This window comes from Hypanus sabinus, chromosome 31 (genome assembly GCF_030144855.1).
Source record: "Hypanus sabinus isolate sHypSab1 chromosome 31, sHypSab1.hap1, whole genome shotgun sequence".
NCBI lineage: Eukaryota > Metazoa > Chordata > Chondrichthyes > Myliobatiformes > Dasyatidae > Hypanus > Hypanus sabinus.
The window spans coordinates 34,169,550-34,189,560 of NC_082736.1; the positions used below are offsets into that span (position 1 = coordinate 34,169,550).

A 20,011-nucleotide genomic window follows, 5' to 3' on the forward strand; every position below is an offset into this window, starting at 1 on the left:
GGGCGCAGGCCGCTGATGGCAGCTTGCCAAGACTCCTCCGCCCTGGGCCGGTCTCTCAAGCGGTTCCCGGGTGCAGCCCGTCTTCCTGTCCCAGGGACAAGGTCTTTGAAGCATCTGCTGGTGTACCTGCAGCCCTGGGTTTTTACCCGAGCGGGTCGCTTGCCCCAAGCCCGACGGTCCTCCTTTTGAGCCGGGCCTGGGACCGGCAGAGCTGGGAGGGGGAAGTGGAGGGCTACCTCCCGGGTGTGTATTGATGGGACCAAACAGGTTGGAATGCACTGGATGGGCCAAAGGGCCTATCTCTACACTGCAGAGCTTCAGGACTCAGATCAGAAATGGGAACAGGCTGTACTGGCCGGGGAAGAGTTAAAACACCCAGTCAAGAATAAGTCGGCATAATAGATTAACCGGTTGAAATTAAAGACAAGGATATACCCGGCGGGAGAACCCCGGTAAGGTGCATGAACTCCGGGGAGGTCGGGGAAGGGGACAGTCCCTCAGCTGAACGATTCGCAGGAACTGGGGTTGGTGGAAGGGGTGGGTAGAGGACCGAGGGAGAGATTGAGGGATCGGGGGGGGGGAGAGAAAGGGGATGTAGGAGAGCAAGGAGGCAAGGAAGGGAAGGAGGGAGGGAGGAAGTGGGGGGGGGGGAATGAGGGAGAAGTTTATCCTGAGATGATACAGTTTCCTTACAGCAGTCTCTGAGTTCTGTTGTGGATCGGTGCTTCACACACTGACCAGACTTTTTACTCACGCCCAGAAAGGTGAAACTCACTGAGAACAAGACCGCTCCATAGATAATTTATTGTAGAATCATACAGGTTGTAGAGAACAGTAAGCAGGCCCTTCGGCCCTTCTCGTACATGCTCGGCAAGGAGACTTCCTGAGCTGGTCGCGCAAATGCCCCTGAAAATCAAAAATCAGCCCCTCCCCTCCCTCCGGCAGCTCGTTCCTCCGCCCCCTTCGGTCACCTTTGGAACTCTGCCCTCTCGTCTTAGACTCCTCTACCCCGGGGACAAAGCTCCACCCTATCTATCTACCCCCCCCTTGTGATTTTATAAACCTCTGTAAGTGCACTGTCACTCCAGGGAGGTAACCCGGCCTATCCAGTCCCTCATTATAACTCACATTGACCAGTAGAAAACAAACTTGGACGAAGGTTTGCTCTCTGGTCACATCTCCTATCAGAGAACACTAGTCCAGCGCAGAAACTCAGAGCAACCCCTACCTCTCCTCACCTCGTCACACACACACACACACACACACACAGTGCCAGAAGTCAGACTGGAACACAGGTCTGGAGCTGCACGTCTCACTCAACAAGATCAACAAGTTCATTGAGAAAGTATCTCGCTCTCAATGTCGCAAAAACAAAGGATCTGGTTGTGGATTACAGGAGGAATGGAGGCAGGCTAACCCCTATTGACATCAGTGGATCTGGGGTTGAGAGGGTGAACAGCTTCAAGTTCTTCAGCATCCACATCACCGATGACTTCACGTGGTCTGTGCACACCAGCTGTGTGATGTAAAAGGCACAACAGCGCCTCTTTTACCTCAAACTCTTGAGGAAGTTTGGTATGGGCCCTCAAATCCTAAGAACTTTCTACAGGGGCACAATTGAGAGCATCCTGACTGGCTGCATCACTGCCTGGTGTGGGAACTGTACCTCCCTCAATCGCAGGACTCTGCAGAGAGTGGTGCGGACAGCCCAGCGCATCTGTAGGTGTGAACTTCCCACCATTCAGGACATTTACACAGACAGGTGTGTAAAAAGAGCCCGTAGGATCACTGGGGACCCGAGTCACCCTGACTACAATCTATCCCAGCTGCTCCCATCCGGGAAGCGGTACCGCAGCATAAAAGCCAAGACCAACAGGCTCCGGGACAGCCTCTCCCACCAGGCCATCAGACTGATGAACTCACGCTGATCTGAGTGTATTTCCATTTATTATAAATTTAGACGGAGACGTAACACGTACAAAATAAAGTCAATTCAGTTCCGTCTGTGCTGATGAACTTCAGGGCTACGCAGTGACGGTGGGGGGGGGGGGGGGACAGTCACGGTACAAGTCTCCCGCTGACATATCGACAGCAGACGACCCTCCCTGCCTCCCTGGAGTGAAGGGCGGGCCGACGCTACCCGAGGCTGTCCACCGCAGGTGGTAACAGTCCCTGGGCGGCCGCCCGCCCTGACGCGGTCGGTCCGCGGCCGGCTCTCCCACCACGATGAGGCCAATCGTCAGCGTCAGGTGCGGTGCCGTACGACACCGGCGGACCCGGACCACGATTGCTCTCGGCAACTTCTTTCTGCAGAAGTGCTCCGCCATCGCTTTCTCCTGGGCAGTGTCTTTCCAAGGCGGGAGATGCCCTTCGCAGATTGTCCGTCCGGTGTCGCTGATGGTGCAACCAGGACGTGACATTCCGCCTGGGCAGCCCCTAACCTCATACACATCAAACTCTCCACCCTTACAGGAATTTCTACACCCCTCTCCCCATCCTGCTTCCCCTCTCACCCCTTCTCTTCTCCCCACCGGCCCAACCCATCCCTCTGAGTCCCCTCCTCCTTCCCTTTCTCCCCTGATCCACTCTCCTCTCCTATCAGATTCCTTCCCTCATTCTGGCCCCTTCCCTCTTCCTTCTCAGTCCCGAGGAAGGGCCTCGGCCCAAAACGTCAACCGTTTATTCACTTCCACAGATGCTGCCTGACCTGTTGAGTTCTTCCAGTGCTTTGTCTGTGTTGCCCTTCAAGGACGACAATCCATCGTCTCTCGGAGCTGGGGTGGGGTTGCAGTGGACGGGACACAGGGTGAAGAGATCCTCTTTCTGGCCAGGGAGGGGGGGGCGTCTGCCACTGCCCGCTCCCCCCTTGTCCACCCGTGCTCTCGCACACCCCCCCGCCCTCTGCACTCACACCTCGATGTGGACGTCCGAACCTCGGCCCTCCTTTATCAGGGCCTCTTCCTGCTTCATCTTGGGTTTCTCTGTGCGGGTGTGCCAGACCAGGACCTGCGGGTGGGGAGAGAGGGAGATGTTGTTCTGATACAGGTGACATGGCAGGGGTAAGGCACGGGAGCCCCCTCCCTGTCTCCATTACCCCCTCCGGTCCCTACACCCCTCCCCGTCTCCATTACCCCCTCCAGACACTAGACCACTCCCTGACTCTGTTAACCCCTCCAGCCCCTACACCCCTTCCTGTATCCATTACCCCCTCCGGCCCGTACACCCCTTCCTGTATCCATTACCCGCTCCGGCCCCTACACCCCTCCGTGTCTCCGTAACCCCCTCCAGCCCCTACACTCATCCCTGTCTCTGTAACCCCCTCCGGCCCCTACACCCCTCCCTGTCTCTGTAACCCCCTTCGACCCCTACACCCCTCCCCATCTCTGTAACTCCCTCCGGCCCCTACACCCCTCATTGTCTCTGTAACCCTCTCTAGCCCCTACACCCCTCCCTGTCTCTGTAACCCCCTCCAGTCCCTACACCCCACCCTGTCTCTGTAACCCTCTCTAGCCCCTACACCCCTCCCTGTCTCTGTAACCCCCTCCAGTCCCTACACCCCACCCTGTCTCTGTAACCCTCTCTAGCCCCTACACCCCTTCCTGTCTCTGTAACCCTCTCTAGCCCCTACACCCCTTCCTGTCTCTGTAACCCCCTCCAGTCCCTACACCCCTCCCTGTCTCTGTAACCCCCTCCAGTCCCTACACCCCTCCCTGTCTCTGTAACCCTCTCCAGTCCCTACACCCCTCCCTGTCTTCATCCCCTCCTCCCCCTCCCACAGTTTTCTCCCCACAACCCCACCCACGGGCCCCCCAGCCCTCACCGTGTTGCAGCTGTCGGCCACGGGCTCCAGCTCCTCGATGGAGACGAGGGACTGCAAGAGGCTGCTCTCCAGGTAGCCGTTCTCGGCCCGCCCTTCGAAACGGGCCTCCCGGTTCGCCAGCAGCAGCCGCAGGGAGACGGCAAAGCCAGCCATGTCCACGGGGAAGGGGCGGTGGGGCTTCCAGGCCGTGTGGAAACCCACCACCCGGCCCCCCTCCACCAGGGGCCTCTCAAAGCGCAGGCCGCCCACTAGGCCCACGGGCCAGACTGACACACGTTTTGTCCAGCGCATCTGTGTGGGGGGGGGGGGGGGTGGAAAGGGTCGAGAGAGGGAAGCAGAATCAGGTTTATTAAAACTGACAGACGCCCCCATTTCCCCTGTGTTTGGAACCCACCCCCACCTCCTTCACCCCTACCTGTCTCTGTAACCCATGCCCAGCCCCTACACCCCTCCCTGTCTTTGTAACCCCCCCTCCAGTCCCTACATTCCTCCCTGTCTCCGTAATCTCCTCCGCCCCCAACACCCCTCCCTGTCACTGTAACCCCCTCCAGCCCCTACACCCCTCCCCATCTATGTAAACCATTCCGACCCCTACACCCCTCCCTGTCTTTGTAACCCCCACCAGCACCTACACCCCTCCCCGTCTCTGTAATCCCCTCCGGCCCCAACACCCCTCCCTGTCTCTGTAACCCCCTCCAGTCCCTACACCCCTCCCTGACTCTGTAACCCCCTCCGGCCCCTACACCCCTCCCTGTCTCCGTAACGCCCTCCAGCCCCTACACCCCTCCCCGTCTCCATAACGCCCTCCAGTCCCTGCACCCCTCCCTGTCTCTAGAACGCCCTCAGGGAGGGGGTACAGGGGCCTGAAGACACACACTCAATGATTCAGGAACAACTCTTTCCCCTCTGCCATCAGGGAGGAGGTACAGGAGCCTGAAGACACACATTCAGCGATTCAGGAACAGCTTCTTCCCCTCTGTCATCTGTCTCTAGAACGCCCCCACCCTCAGCCCCTACACCCCTCCCCCTCCGTAACGCCCTCCAGCCCCTACACCCCTCCCCGTCTCCGTAACGCCCCCACCCTCAGCCCCTACACCCCTCCCCCTCCGTAACGCCCTCCAGCCCCTACACCCCTCCCCGTCTCCATAACGCCTCCAGTCCCTACACCCCTCCCCGTCTCCGTATCGCCCTCCAGTCCCTACACCCCTCCCCGTCTCCGTATCGCCCTCCAGTCCCTACACCACTCCCTGTCTCCATAATGCCCCCACCCCCAGTCCCTACACCCCTCCCCATCTCCGTAACGCCCTCCAGCCCCTACACCCCTCCCCGTCTCCATAACGCTCCCACCTACAACCCCTACACCCCTCCCCATCTCCGTAATGCCCTCCAGTCCCTACACCCCTCCCCGTCTCCGTAACGCCCCCACGCCCAGTCCCTATACCCCTCCCCGTCTCCGTAACGCCCTCCAGTCCCTACACCCCTCCCCGTCTCCGTAACGCCCCCACCCCCAGTCCCTACACCCCTCCCCGTCTCCGTAACGCCCCCACCCACAGCCCCTACACTCCTCCCCATCTCCGTAACGCCCCCACCCCCAGTCCCTACACCCTCCCCGTCACCATAACGCCCCCGCCCCCAGCCCCTACACCCCTCCCTGTCTCTGTAACGCCCCCACCACAGCCCCTACACCCCTCCCCGTCTCAGTAACGCCCCCACCCCCAGCCCCTACACTCCTCCCCGTCTCCGTAACGCCCTCCAGTCCCTACACCCCTCCCCGTCTCCGTAACGCCCCCACCCCCAGCCCCTACACCCCTCCCTGTCTCTGTAACGCCCCCACCACAGCCCCTACACCCCTCCCCGTCTCAGTAACGCCCCCACCCCCAACACCCCTCCCCGTCACCGTAACGCCCCCACCCACAGCCCCTACACCCCTCCCCGTCTCCGTAACGCCCCCACCCCCAGCCCCTACACCCCACCCTGTCTCAGTAACGCCCCCACCCCCAGCCCCTACACCCCTCCCCGTCACCATAACGCCCCCACCCACAGCCCCTACACCCCTCCCCGTCTCCTTAATGCCCTCCAGTTCCTACACCCCTCCCCGTCTCCGTAACACCCTCCAGTCCCTACACCCCTCCCCGTCTCCGTAACGCCCTCCAGTCCCTACACCCCTCCCTGTCTCCGTAACACCCCTACCCCCAGTCCCTACACCCCTCCCCGTCTCCGTAACACCCTCCAGTCCCTACACCCCTCCCCGTCTCCGTAACGCCCTCCAGTCCCTACACCCCTCCCCGTCTCCGTAACGCCCCCACCCCCAGCCCCTACACCCCTCCCTGTCTCTGTAACGCCCCCACCACAGCCCCTACACCCCTCCCCGTCTCAGTAACGCCCCCGCCCCCAGCCCCTACACCCCTCCCTGTCTCTGTAACGCCCCCACCACAGCCCCTACACCCCTCCCCGTCTCAGTAACGCCCCCACCCCCAGCCCCTACACTCCTCCCCGTCTCCGTAACGCCCTCCAGTCCCTACACCCCTCCCCGTCTCCGTAACGCCCCCACCCCCAGCCCCTACACCCCTCCCTGTCTCTGTAACGCCCCCACCACAGCCCCTACACCCCTCCCCGTCTCAGTAACGCCCCCACCCCCAGCCCCTACACCCCTCCCCGTCACCGTAACGCCCCCACCCACAGCCCCTACACCCCTCCCCGTCTCCGTAACGCCCCCACCCCCAGCCCCTACACCCCACCCTGTCTCAGTAACGCCCCCACCCCCAGCCCCTACACCCCTCCCCGTCACCATAACGCCCCCACCCACAGCCCCTACACCCCTCCCCGTCTCCTTAATGCCCTCCAGTTCCTACACCCCTCCCCGTCTCCGTAACACCCTCCAGTCCCTACACCCCTCCCCGTCTCCGTAACGCCCTCCAGTCCCTACACCCCTCCCTGTCTCCGTAACACCCCTACCCCCAGTCCCTACACCCCTCCCCGTCTCCGTAACACCCTCCAGTCCCTACACCCCTCCCCGTCTCCGTAACGCCCTCCAGTCCCTACACCCCTCCCCGTCTCCGTAACGCCCCCACCCCCAGCCCCTACACCCCTCCCTGTCTCTGTAACGCCCCCACCACAGCCCCTACACCCCTCCCCGTCTCAGTAACGCCCCCACCCCCAGCCCCTACACCCCTCCCCGTCACCATAACGCCCCCACCCACAGCCCCTACCCCCCTTCCCCGTCTCCGTAACGCCCCCACCCCCAGCCCCTACACCCCTCCCTGTCTCTGTAACGCCCCCACCACAGCCCCTACACCCCTCCCCGTCTCAGTAACGCCCCCGCCCCCAGCCCCTACACCCCTCCCCGTCACCGTAACGCCCCCACCCACAGCCCCTACACCCCTCCCCGTCTCCGTAACGCCCCCACCCCCAGCCCCTACACCCCACCCTGTCTCAGTAACGCCCCCACCCCCAGCCCCTACACCCCTCCCCGTCACCATAACGCCCCCACCCACAGCCCCTACACCCCTCCCCGTCTCCTTAATGCCCTCCAGTTCCTACACCCCTCCCCGTCTCCGTAACGCCCCTACCCCCCACCCTGTCTCAGTAACGCCCCCACCCCCAGCCCCTACACCCCTCCCCGTCACCATAACGCCCCCACCCCCAGCCCCTACACCCCTCCCTGTCTCCATAACGCCCCCACCACAGCCCCTACACCCCTCCGTGGCTCCGTAACGCCCCCACCCCCAGTCCCTATACCCCTCCCCGTCTCCGTAATGCCCTCCAGTCCCTACACCCCTCCCCGTCTCCGTAACGCCCCCACCCCCAGTCCCTACACCCCTCCCCGTCTCCATAACGCCCCCACCCCCAGTCCCTACAACCCTACCCGTCTCCGTAACGCCCCCACCCCCAGCCCCTACACCCCTCCCTGTCTCTGTAACGCCCCCACCACAGCCCCTACACCCCTCCCCGTCTCAGTAACGCCCCCACCCCCAGCCCCTACACCCCTCCCCGTCACCGTAACGCCCCCACCCACAGCCCCTACACCCCTCCCCGTCTCCGTAACGCCCCCACCCCCAGCCCCTACACCCCTCCCCGTCTCCTTAATGCCCTCCAGTTCCTACACCCCTCCCCGTCTCCGTAACACCCTCCAGTCCCTACACCCCTCCCCGTCTCCGTAACGCCCTCCAGTCCCTACACCCCTCCCTGTCTCCGTAACACCCCTACCCCCAGTCCCTACACCCCTCCCCGTCTCCGTAACACCCTCCAGTCCCTACACCCCTCCCCGTCTCCGTAACGCCCTCCAGTCCCTACACCCCTCCCCGTCTCCGTAACGCCCCCACCCCCAGCCCCTACACCCCTCCCTGTCTCTGTAACGCCCCCACCACAGCCCCTACACCCGTCCCCGTCTCAGTAACGCCCCCACCCCCAGCCCCTACACCCCTCCCCGTCACCGTAACGCCCCCACCCACAGCCCCTACACCCCTCCCCGTCTCCGTAACGCCCCCACCCCCAGCCCCTACACCCCTCCCTGTCTCTGTAACGCCCCCACCACAGCCCCTACACCCCTCCCCGTCTCAGTAACGCCCCCGCCCCCAGCCCCTACACCCCTCCCCGTCACCGTAACGCCCCCACCCACAGCCCCTACACCCCTCCCCGTCTCCGTAACGCCCCCACCCCCAGCCCCTACACCCCACCCTGTCTCAGTAACGCCCCCACCCCCAGCCCCTACACCCCTCCCCGTCACCATAACGCCCCCACCCACAGCCCCTACACCCCTCCCCGTCTCCTTAATGCCCTCCAGTTCCTACACCCCTCCCCGTCTCCGTAACGCCCCTACCCCCCACCCTGTCTCAGTAACGCCCCCACCCCCAGCCCCTACACCCCTCCCCATCACCATAACGCCCCCACCCCCAGCCCCTACACCCCTCCCTGTCTCCATAACGCCCCCACCACAGCCCCTACACCCCTCCGTGGCTCCGTAACGCCCCCACCCCCAGTCCCTATACCCCTCCCCGTCTCCGTAACGCCCTCCAGTCCCTACACCCCTCCCCGTCTCCGTAACGCCCCCACCCCCAGTCCCTACACCCCTCCCCGTCTCCATAACGCCCCCACCCCCAGTCCCTACAACCCTCCCCGTCTCCATAACGCCCCCACCCCCAGTCCCTACAACCCTCCCCGTCTCCATAATGCCCCCACCCCCAGTCCCTACACCCCTCCCCGTCTCCGTAACGCCCCACCCCCAGCCCCTACACCCCTCCCCGTCTCCATAACGCCCTCCAGTCACTACACTCCACACTGTCTCTGTAACGCCCTCCAGCCCCTACACCCCTCCCCGTCTCCATAACGCCCACACCCCCAGTCCCTACACCCCTCCCCGTCTCCGTAACGCCCCCACCCCCAGCCCCTACACCCCTCCCCGTCTCCGTAACGCCCCCACCCCCAGCCCCTACACCCCTCCCCGTCTCCGTAACGCCCCCTCGCCCCTACACCCCTCCCCGTCTCCGTAACACCCCCACCCCCAGCCCCTACACCCCTCCCCGTCTCCGTAACGCCCCCATCCCCAGCCCCTACACTCCTCCCCGTCTCCGTAAAGCCCCCACTCCCAGCCCCTACACCCCTCCCCGTCTCCGTAACGCCCCCACCCCCAGCCCCTACACTCCTCCCCGTCTCCGTAAAGCCCCCACTCCCAGCCCCAACACCCCTCCCCGTCTCCGTAACGCCCCCACCCCCAGCCCCTACACCCCTCCCCGTCTCAGTAACGCCCTCCAGTCCCTACACCCCTCCCTGTCTCCGTAACACCCCCACCCCCAGCCCCTACACCCCTCCCCGTCACCGTAACGCCCCCACCCCCAGTCCCTACACCCCTCCCCGTCTCCGTAACGCCCCCACCCCCAGCCCCTACACCCCTCCCCATCTCCGTAACTCCCCCACCCCCAGTCCCTACACCGCTCCTCGTCTCCGTAACGCCCCCTCGGCCCTACACCCCTCCCCGTCTCCGTAACACCACCACCCCCAGCCCCTACACCCCTCCCCGTCTCCGTAACGCCCCCACCCCCAGCCCCTACACTCCTCCCCGTCTCCGTAAAGCCCCCACTCCCAGCCCCTACACCCCTCCCCGTCTCCGTATCGCCCCCACCCCCAGCCCCTACTCTCCTCCCCGTCTCCGTAAAGCCCCCACTCCCAGCCCCTACACCCCTCCCCGTCTCGGTAACGCCCCCACCCCCAGCCCCTACACCCCTCCCCATCTCAGTAACGCCCTCCAGTCCCTACACCCCTCCCTGTCTCCGTAACACCCCTACCCCCAGCCCCTACACCCCTCCCAGTCTCCGTAACGCCCCCACCCCCAGCCCCTACACCCCTCCCCATCTCAGTAACGCCCTCCAGTCCCTACACCCCTCCCTGTCTCCGTAACACCCCTACCCCCAGCCCCTACACCCCTCCCAGTCTCCGTAACGCCCCTACCCCCAGTCCCTACACCCCTCCCCGTCACGCCCCCACCCTCCACACACACCTCGTCGAAGAGCCGGAGGCTGTAGGTGTTGTCATCGTCGGCAAAGTAAACAACGGCCTCCTCGTCCGGCGGTCGGGTCTCGCGGAGCCACGCGATGGCCCGGTTCCGCTGCTCCACCCCCCGGGGCTTCAGCCAGCTGGGGTCCTGCGCCCGCAGCTTGTCTGGGGCCGGGGTGGGGGCGTGCAGGTGGGTGTGACGCAGCCCGCTGTCCGCCAGCAGCCTCGACACCAGCCGGGACGGCCCCTCCGCGTCCTCCACCACTATCCAGTGGAAGGCCTTAACGTTCCGGAAAGTCTGGGAGAGGCGAACCAGCTCTGCCTTCTGCACCCACCTGGAGAGGGGAGGGGAGAGTGTGTGGGCAGGAGGGGGTTAAATGGTTAATTGATTATCCCGTGATTAGGGGGAGGCTGACTCGGGTCGCTGGGCCGGGTGCTCGAGCGTCTGGGTGGGTCTGTTCCGAGCCGTACCTCTGAATGAGCTCATTGGTCAACCATCGTGATGCGCTGGGGGGTCAAAGTTCACAGGAAGTGGCTGCGCGGGTCGACAGGGAGGTTCAGAAGGCTTACGCAGTGGTTGCTTTTATGAGTCGAGGCTTTGAGTTCAAAAGTCAGGAGGTTATGTTATAAAATTCTGGTTCGGCCACATCTGAAGTATTGCGTACAGTTCTGGTCGCCCCGCTATAGGAAGGATGTTGGGGCTTTGGAGAGGGGGCAGAAGAGGTTCACCCCGATGCTGTCTGGTTTAGAGGGCGTGTGCTGTCACGAGAGGCCGGACAAACTTGGGCTGTTTTCTCTGGGGCACCAGGGGCTGAGGGGAGATCTGATCGAGGTTTATAAGATTACGAGAGGCAGAGATAGAGTGGACGGAGTGTCTGATGGAGGGATAGGGACGGATACGGCAAGGCACGTGGATGTGAGGGAGATGGAGAGATAGGGACGGATATGGCAAGGCATGTGGATGTGAGGGAGATGGAGGGATAGGGACGGATACGGCAAGGCACGTGGATGTGAGGGAGATGGAGGGATAGGGACGGATACGGCAAGGCAGGTGGATGTGAGGGAGATGGAGGGATAGGGACGGATACGGCAAGGCACGTGGATGTGAGGGAGATGGAGGGATAGGGATGGATATGGCAAGCCATGTGGATGTGAGGGAGATGGAGAGATAGGGACGGATATGGAAAGGCAGGTGGATGTGAGGGAGATGGAGGGATATGGACGGATATGGAAAGGCATGTGGATGTGAGGGAGATGGAGAGATAGGGACGGATATGGCAAGGCATGTGGATGTGAGGGAGATGGAGGGATAGGGACGGATACGGCAAGGCACGTGGATGTGAGGGAGATGGAGGGATAGGGACGGATACGGCAAGGCACGTGGATGTGAGGGAGATGGAGAGATAGGGACGGATATGGCAAGGCATGTGGATGTGAGGGAGATGGAGGGATAGGGACGGATACGGCAAGGCATGTGGAGGTGAGGGAGATGGAGGGTTAGGGACGTATATGGAAAGGCAGGTGGATGTGAGGGAGATGGAGGGATATGGACGGATATGGAAAGGCATGTGGATGTGAGGGAGATGGAGGGATAGGGATGGATACGGCAAGGCATGTGGAGGTGAGGGAGATGGAGGGATAGGGATGGATATGGCAAGGCAGGAGGATGTGAGGGAGATGGAGGGATAGGGATGGATATGGCAAGGCAGGTGGATGTGAGGGAGATGGAGGGATATGGACGGATATGGCAAGGCATGTGGATGTGAGGGAGATGGAAGGATATGGACGGATATCAAAAGGCATGTGGATGTGAGGGAGATGGAGGGATAGGGATGGATATGGCAAGGCAGGAGGATGTGAGGGAGATGGAGGGATAGGGACAGATATGGAAAGGCAGGAGGATGTGAGGGAGATGGAGGGATAGGGATGGATATGGAAAGGTATGTGGATGTGAGGGAGATGGAGGGATAGGGACAGATATGGAAAGGCAGGAGGATGTGAGGGAAATGGAGGGATATGGACGGATATGGCAAGGCATGTGGATGTGAGGGAGATGGAGGGATAGGGACAGATATGGAAAGGCAGGAGGATGTGAGGGAGATGGAGGGATATGGACGGATAAGGCAAGGCATGTGGATGTGAGGGAGATGGAGGGATAGGGACAGATATGGAAAGGCAGGAGGATGTGAGGGAGATGGAGGGATAGGGATGGATATGGAAAGGTATGTGGATGTGAGGGAGATGGAGGGATAGGGACAGATATGGAAAGGCAGGAGGATGTGAGGGAAATGGAGGGATATGGACGGATATGGAAAGGCAGGGGGATGTGAGGGAGATGGAGGGATAGGGATGGATATGGAAAGGTATGTGGATGTGAGGGAGATGGAGGGATAGGGACAGATATGGAAAGGCAGGAGGATGAGAGGGAGATGGAGGGATAGGGATGGATATGGAAAGGTATGTGGATGTGAGGGAGATGGAGGGATAGGGACAGATATGGAAAGGCAGGAGGATGTGAGGGAGATGGAGGGATAGGGACAGATATGGAAAGGCAGGAGGATGTGAGGGAGATGGAGGGATATGGACGGATAAGGCAAGGCAGGAGGATGTGAGGGAGATGGAGGGATAGGGACAGATATGGAAAGGCAGGAGGATGTGAGGGAGATGGAGGGATAGGGATGGATATGGAAAGGTATGTGGATGTGAGGGAGATGGAGGGATAGGGACAGATATGGAAAGGCAGGAGGATGTGAGGGAGATGGAGGGATATGGACGGATATTGCAAGGCATGTGGATGTGAGGGAGATGGAGGGAGAAGGGATTAGTTTAGTTGGCCATTTGATCACTAATTTAATGGGCTCAACTTTGTAGGCCAAGGGGCCTGTTCCTGTGCTGTACTGGTCTGTGGTCTACAATAAAGAAATATTTTGAAGAACAAACCATTTACAGCCTTTCAATCTTATATTCACACAAAATGCTTTCCACATAGTTCTGTTATACTCCTACGCATCCACATCTATTTCAAATTCAATCATTCACCACCCACGCGTTCCACGTGCAAACTCCTTGCCAGGGCTGGGCTCCGATCTCCAGCGTGCCGAGCTGTGACGGCATGGGGCTGGTCTCCGATCTCCGGCGTGCCGAGCTGTGACGGGGTGGGGCTGGGCTCCGAACTCCGGCGTGCCGAGCTGTGACGGGGTGGGGCTGGGCTCCGAACTCCGGCGTGCCGAGCTGTGGCGGCGTGGGGCTGGGCTCTGAACTCCGGCGTGCCGAGCTGTGACGGCGTGGGGCTGGGGTCCGATCTCCGGCGTGCCGAGCTGTGACGGCGTGGGGCTGGGCTCCGATCTCCGGCGTGCCGAGCTGTGACGGGGTGGGGCTGGGCTCCGAACTCCGGCGTGCCGAGCTGTGACGGCATGGGGCTGGGGTCCGATCTCCGGCGTGCCGAGCTGTGACGGCGTGGGGCTGGGCTCCGATCTCCGGCGTGCCGAGCTGTGGCGGCGTGGGGCTGGGCTCCGAACTCCGGCGTGCCGAGCTGTGACGGCGTGGGGCTGGATACGAACTCCGGCGTGCCGAGCTGTGACGGCGCGGGGCTGGATACGAACTCCGGCGTGCCGAGCTGTGGCGGCGTGGGGCTGGATACGAACTCCGGCGTGCCGAGCTGTGACGGGGTGGGGCTGGGCTCCGATCTCCGGCGTGCCGAGCTGTGACGGGGTGGGGCTGGGCTCCGATCTCCGGCGTGCCGAGCTGTGACGGTGTGGGGCTGGGCTCCGATCTCCGGCGTGCCGAGCTGTGACGGCGTGGGGCTGGGCTCCGATCTCCAGCGTGCCGAGCTGTGACGGCGTGGGGCTGGGCTCCGAACTCCGGCGTGCCGAGCTGTGACGGCGTGGGGCTGGGCTCCGAACTCCAGCGTGCCGAGCTGTGACGGCGTGGGGCTGGGCTCCGATCTCCGGCGTGCCGAGCTGTGACGGCGAGGGGCTGGGCTCCGATCTCCGGCGTGCCGAGCTGTGACGGCGAGGGGCTGGGCTCCGAACTCCGGCGTGCCGAGCTGTGACGGCGTGGGGCTGGATACGAACTCCGGCGTGCCGAGCTGTGACGGCGTGGGGCTGGATACGAACTCCGGCGTGCCGAGCTGTGACGGCGTGGGGCTGGTCTCCGATCTCCGGCGTGCCGAGCTGTGACGGGGTGGGGCTGGGCTCCGATCTCCGGCGTGCCGAGCTGTGACGGCGAGGGGCTGGGCTCCGATCTCCGGCGTGCCGAGCTGTGACGGCGTGGGGCTGGATACGAACTCCGGCGTGCCGAGCTGTGGCGGCGTGGGGCTGGGCTCCGAACTCCGGCGTGCCGAGCTGTGACGGCGAGGGGCTGGGCTCCGAACTCCGGCGTGCCGAGCTGTGACGGCGCGGGGCTGGATACGAACTCCGGCGTGCCGAGCTGTGACGGCGTGGGGCTGGGCTCCGATCTCCGGCGTGCCGAGCTGTGACGGCGTGGGGCTGGGCTCCGATCTCCGGCGTGCCGAGCTGTGACGGGGTGGGGCTGGATACGAACTCCGGCGTGCCGAGCTGTGACGGCGTGGGGCTGGGCTCCGAACTCCGGCGTGCCGAGCTGTGACGGCGTGGGGCTGGGCTCCGAACTCCGGCGTGCCGAGCTGTGGCGGCGTGGGGCTGGCTCCGAAACTGCCGCGGTGCCCGGGAGTAACGTCCTGGCGAAGGTACTTCGCTCAGGCAAGACCAGGGGGGGCCAGAGACAAGGACGTCATTACAGGATTCCAGGGTGACGCTTTCTTCATAATTAATTAATGAACTGGGGTTGGTTACCTCATTAATGCTGATTGGCCTTTAACGTGTAGACCATACACTCAGAGGCTATCTTATTGGGTACTCCTGTGTGTTAATGCAAATATCTGATCAGCCAATCATGTGGCAGCATAAAAGCATGCAGACATGGTCTAGAGGTTCAGTTGTTGTTCAGACCGAACGTCAGAATGGGGAAGAAATGTGATCGAAGGGACTTTGACTGCGGAATGATTGTTGGTGCCAGATGGGGTGGTTTGAGTATCTCAGAAGCCGCTGATCTGGGGTTTTCACGCGCGACCGTCTCGAGAGTTTACAGGGAGTGGTGCGAAATGCAAAAAACAAACAGTGATCGGCAGTTCCGTGGGCGAAAACGCCTCGTTAATGAGAGAGGTTAGATAAGGACGGCCAGACTGGGTCGAGCTGACAGGAAGGCGACAGTAACTCAAACAACAGCGGTGTGCAGCAGAGACGTACTGCCGGGCCTGGCCAAGATGGCTGATCACGGCGGGAAGCGAGGGCTCTGCCCAGGCCGACTGCCTGCCCCTCTTCCAAGGATAGGCTCGTGCCCAGCTGTCCTGGGAGAGGGAGAACACGGTGGCAATGGGTACAGTGGGGGATTTCCAGGAGCGGTGCCCCCCCCCACAGGGGATTGACTGATCTATAGACAATAGTAATCGTATTTTAATTTGAATTATTCACTGTCCTGTAAACACTTAACTTACAGTTCAGCAACTATGTAACAAAATGGCCACCGGGCGTATTGGCTATTAACGCCAATATCACCTGGTCTGATTAGTGATTGATTCGATGGGTAAGGAATTGGAACATATACAAGATTAATAAATGATCAATATCCGACTCCTGCCAGTCAATTCAGTATAAAAATGGCATCTCTCCGTTTAAATCAGAACATTTTGGTGACGGGACTGGGCTGCTCTCCCTGTACACTGAGCACTGGCCTCCCCAGCAACAAGGACACCTTCAAAAGACAGCGTCCATCACTAGGGACCGCCATCACCCAGGACATGCCCTCTTCTCATTGTACCATCAGGGAGGAGGTACAGGAGCCTGAAGACACACACTCAGCGATTCAGGAACAGCTTCTTCCCCTCTGCCATCAGGGAGGAGGTACAGGAGCCTGAAGACACACACTCAACGATTCAGGAACAGCTTCTTCCCCTCTGCCATCAGGGAGGAGGTACAGGAGCCTGAAGACACACACTCAGTGATTCAGGAACAGCTTCTTCCCCTCTGCCATCAGGGAGGAGGTACAGGAGCCTGAAGACACACACTCAGCGATTCAGGAACAGCTTCTTCCCCTCTGCCATCATGGAGGAGGTACAGGAGCCTGAAGACAAACACTCGACGATTCAGGAACAGCTTCTTCCCCTCTGCCATCAGGGAGGGGGTACAGGAGCCTGAAGACACACACTCAGTGATTCAGGAACAGCTTCTTCCCCTCTGCCATCAGGGAGGGGGTACAGGAGCCTGAAGACACACACTCGACGATTTGGGAACAGCTTCTTCCCCTCTGCCATCAGGGATGAGGTACAGGAGCCTGAAGACACACACTCGACGATTCAGGAACAGCTTCTTTCCCTCTGCCATCAGGGAGGAGGTACAGGAGCCTGAAGACACACACTCAGTGATTCAGGAACAGCTTCTTCCCCTCTGCCATCAGGGAGGAGGTACAGGAGCCTGAAGACACACACTCGACGATTTGGGAACAGCTTCTTCCCCTCTGCCATCAGGGAGGAGGTACAGGAGCCTGAAGACACACACTCGACGATTCGGGAACAGCTTCTTCCCCTCTGCCATCAGGGAGGAGGTACAGGAGCCTGAAGACACCCAATCAGCGATTCAGGAACAGCTTCTTCCCCTCTGCCATCAGGGAGGAGGTACAGGAGCCTGAAGACACACACTCAATGATTCAGGAACAGCTTCTTCCCCTCTGCCATCAGGGAGGAGGTACAGGAGCCTGAAGACACACACTCAGCGATTCAAGGACAGCTTCTTCCCCTCTGCCATCAGGGAGGAGGTACAGGAGCCTGAAGACACACACTCAGCGATTCAAGGACAGCTTCTTCCCCTCTGCCATCAGGGAGGAGGTACAGGAGCCTGAAGACACACACTCAGCGATTCAAGGACAGCTTCTTCCCCTCTGCCATCAGGGAGGAGGTACTGGAGCCTGAAGACACACACTCAACGATTCAGGAACAGCTTCTTCCCCTCTGCCATCAGGGAGGAGGTACAGGAGCCTGAAGGCACACACTCAACGATTCAGGAACAGCTTCTTCCCCTCTGCCTTCAGGGAGGAGGTACAGGAGCCTGAAGGCACACACTCAACGATTCAGGAACAGCTTCTTCCCCTCTGCCATCAGGGAGGAGGTACAGGAGCCTGAAGACACCCAATCAGCGATTCAGGAACAGCTTCTTCCCCTCTGCCATCAGGGAGGAGGTACAGGAGCCTGAAGACACACACTCAATGATTCAGGAACAGCTTCTTCCCTTCTGCCATCAGGGAGGAGGTACAGGAGCCTGAAGACACACACTCAGCGATTCAAGGACAGCTTCTTCCCCTCTGCCATCAGGGAGGAGGTACAGGAGCCTGAAGACACACACTCAGCGATTCAAGGACAGCTTCTTCCCCTCTGCCATCAGGGAGGAGGTACAGGAGCCTGAAGACACACACTCAGCGATTCAAGGACAGCTTCTTCCCCTCTGCCATCAGGGAGGAGGTACAGGAGCCTGAAGACACACACTCAACGATTCAGGAACAGCTTCTTCCCCTCTGCCATCAGGGAGGAGGTACAGGAGCCTGAAGACACACACTCAGTGATTCAGGAACAGCTTCTTCCCCTCTGCCATCAGGGAGGGGGTACAGGAGCCTGAAGACACACACTCAGCGATTCAGGAACAGCTTCTTCCCCTCTGCCATCAGATTCCTGAATGGACACTGAACCCGTGAACACTACCTCTCTACTTTCTTTTCTTTCCTTTTTGCACAACTTATTTAATTACATATAAATTCTTACTGTAATTTATTGTCTTTTTTTTATACATATTTCAGGACATCGACCTGAGGCTTGCGTCGTTCCGGGTTGACCACGGATGCTGCGTCCCGGCCGTCTACGCGATACGCATGCCATGGCAGGACGATGCGGAGAACGAGCTGCTGCTCGCCCTCTCCACGCAGCGGGTGAACCCAAAGGAAGGGCAGAGACTGGCACAGTTTGCCACTGGCGGCATCGCAGCTTTGCCGAAGGAACTGCAGCTCTGGATTTTCCCCTCGGGGTTCACTCCCGAACCCTACCCCGTGGGCGGGTATAGCCGCAGGGCAGCGGAGGCTTGACATCCGAGGTGAGCTGCCGACCACGGCCGACGAGGCCCGTCTCGGCCGAGACGGCGGCGTGCGACGGTGATATCAAAGTCCAGTCCAGGCGCACGGTTAGCAACGAGCGCCTCGTTTTCAGAACGCAGCTTATCGGCGACGACAAAGAGAGCAAAGGGCAAGGGCCGAGGGTTCTGGGGTGACCCGCGCTCGATGGGATGTGAGAGGAAAATGGGATCTGGGGATACAGGTCCACAATTCGTCGAAAGTGGCGTCACAGGTAGATAGGGTCGTGAAGAAAACTTCAGGCTCACCGGCCGTCATAAATCAAAGTACTGAAAACAGGAGATGGGATGTAATGTTGAAGTTGTACAAGACGTTGGTGAGGCCTAATTTGGAGTATTGTGTGCAGTTTGCGTCACCGACCTACGGGAAAGATGTAAGCAAGGTTATGTGCCGACCCATTTCCCAGCGCACTCGAACCGGCTCACGAAGCGGCGCGCGCCGGCATTGAGGCCGGTCCCAAAATGGGCGCCAAGCCTGCTTCACCAGCGAGGGGAAAAACCCGCGCGCGGGACGGGGCTGTGAATACATCACTCCCACCCGGGGAGGGCAGGATCAGGAAGGCTTTAAAGCGAGGCCGCGAAGTTTGAATAAATCTCTTTTTCCAACTGCAGTTTACCGACTCCGTGTCGTTATTTCAGCGCTGCGTGTAGCACACCGCTACAATTGGTGGCCCCGACGGCCCAAACGATATTCGGACCGGAGATGAATGTGCCGCAACTGTTCATGCGGTTTCGTTAAGACTGCCAAACTTCTGGACGCTGCGACCTCACCTATGGTTCCAGCAAGCAGAAGCCCAATTCCACATTCGGCAGATCACCTCGGATGCCACATGTTACTACTACGTGGTGAGCTCCCTCGACCAGGACACAGCGGCCCAGGTCGCGGAGTTCATACAGTCTCCCCCAGCGGACGGCAAGTACACGGAATTCAAAGCCCTGCTCATGAGGACTTTCGGACTCTCACGGCGTGATCGGGCTGCCCGTTTACTGCACCTGGATGGCTTGGGCGACAGACCTCCATCAGCTTTAATGAATGAGATGTTGTCTCTGGCCGGAGGACACAAGCCCTCCCTCATGTTTGAGCAGGCATTCCTGGAACAGCTGCCCGAGGACATACGCTTGCTGCTGTCTGACGCGGATGTCAGCGACCCCCGGAAGGTGGCAGCCCGGGTGGACTTGCTGTGGAACGCCAAGAAGGTGAGTGGGGCATCCGTCGCACAGATCACCAGGCCACGCTCCCAGCAGCAAACCAGACCAGGCCCGGCCGCAGAGCCCGCCAACCCCAGAGGCAGGAGTGCGGAAACCAACGAACAATGGTGCTTCTACCACCAGCGGTGGGGCGCAGAAGTCCACTGCTGTAGCCCGCCCTGCAAGTTCACGGGAAACACCAGGGCCAGCCGCCGCTGATGGCTACGGCGGCTGGCCATCGGGATAGCCTCCTGTATGTGTGGGACCAGCGGTCGGGACGCCGCTTCCTGGTCGACACTGGAGCCGAGATCAGCGTCTTACCTCCGAT

General features: G+C 60.9%; 1 protein-coding gene across 1 annotated transcript in view; it reads right to left on the reverse strand.

Annotated features, from left to right (window-relative positions):
* Nucleotides 1-785: 785 nt before the first annotated feature.
* Nucleotides 786-20,011, reverse strand: part of b3gat3 (beta-1,3-glucuronyltransferase 3 (glucuronosyltransferase I)) — a 29,616-nt gene continuing 10,390 nt past the window's right edge. The window contains exons 3-5 of the mRNA XM_059955388.1: nucleotides 10,314-10,644; nucleotides 3,821-4,111; nucleotides 786-3,006 (exon numbers count right to left, since the gene is read on the reverse strand). Of these exons, the coding sequence (XP_059811371.1) occupies nucleotides 2,908-3,006; nucleotides 3,821-4,111; nucleotides 10,314-10,644 (721 nt within the window). The 3' untranslated portion in view covers nucleotides 786-2,907. The remainder of the gene's footprint in view (nucleotides 3,007-3,820; nucleotides 4,112-10,313; nucleotides 10,645-20,011) is intronic.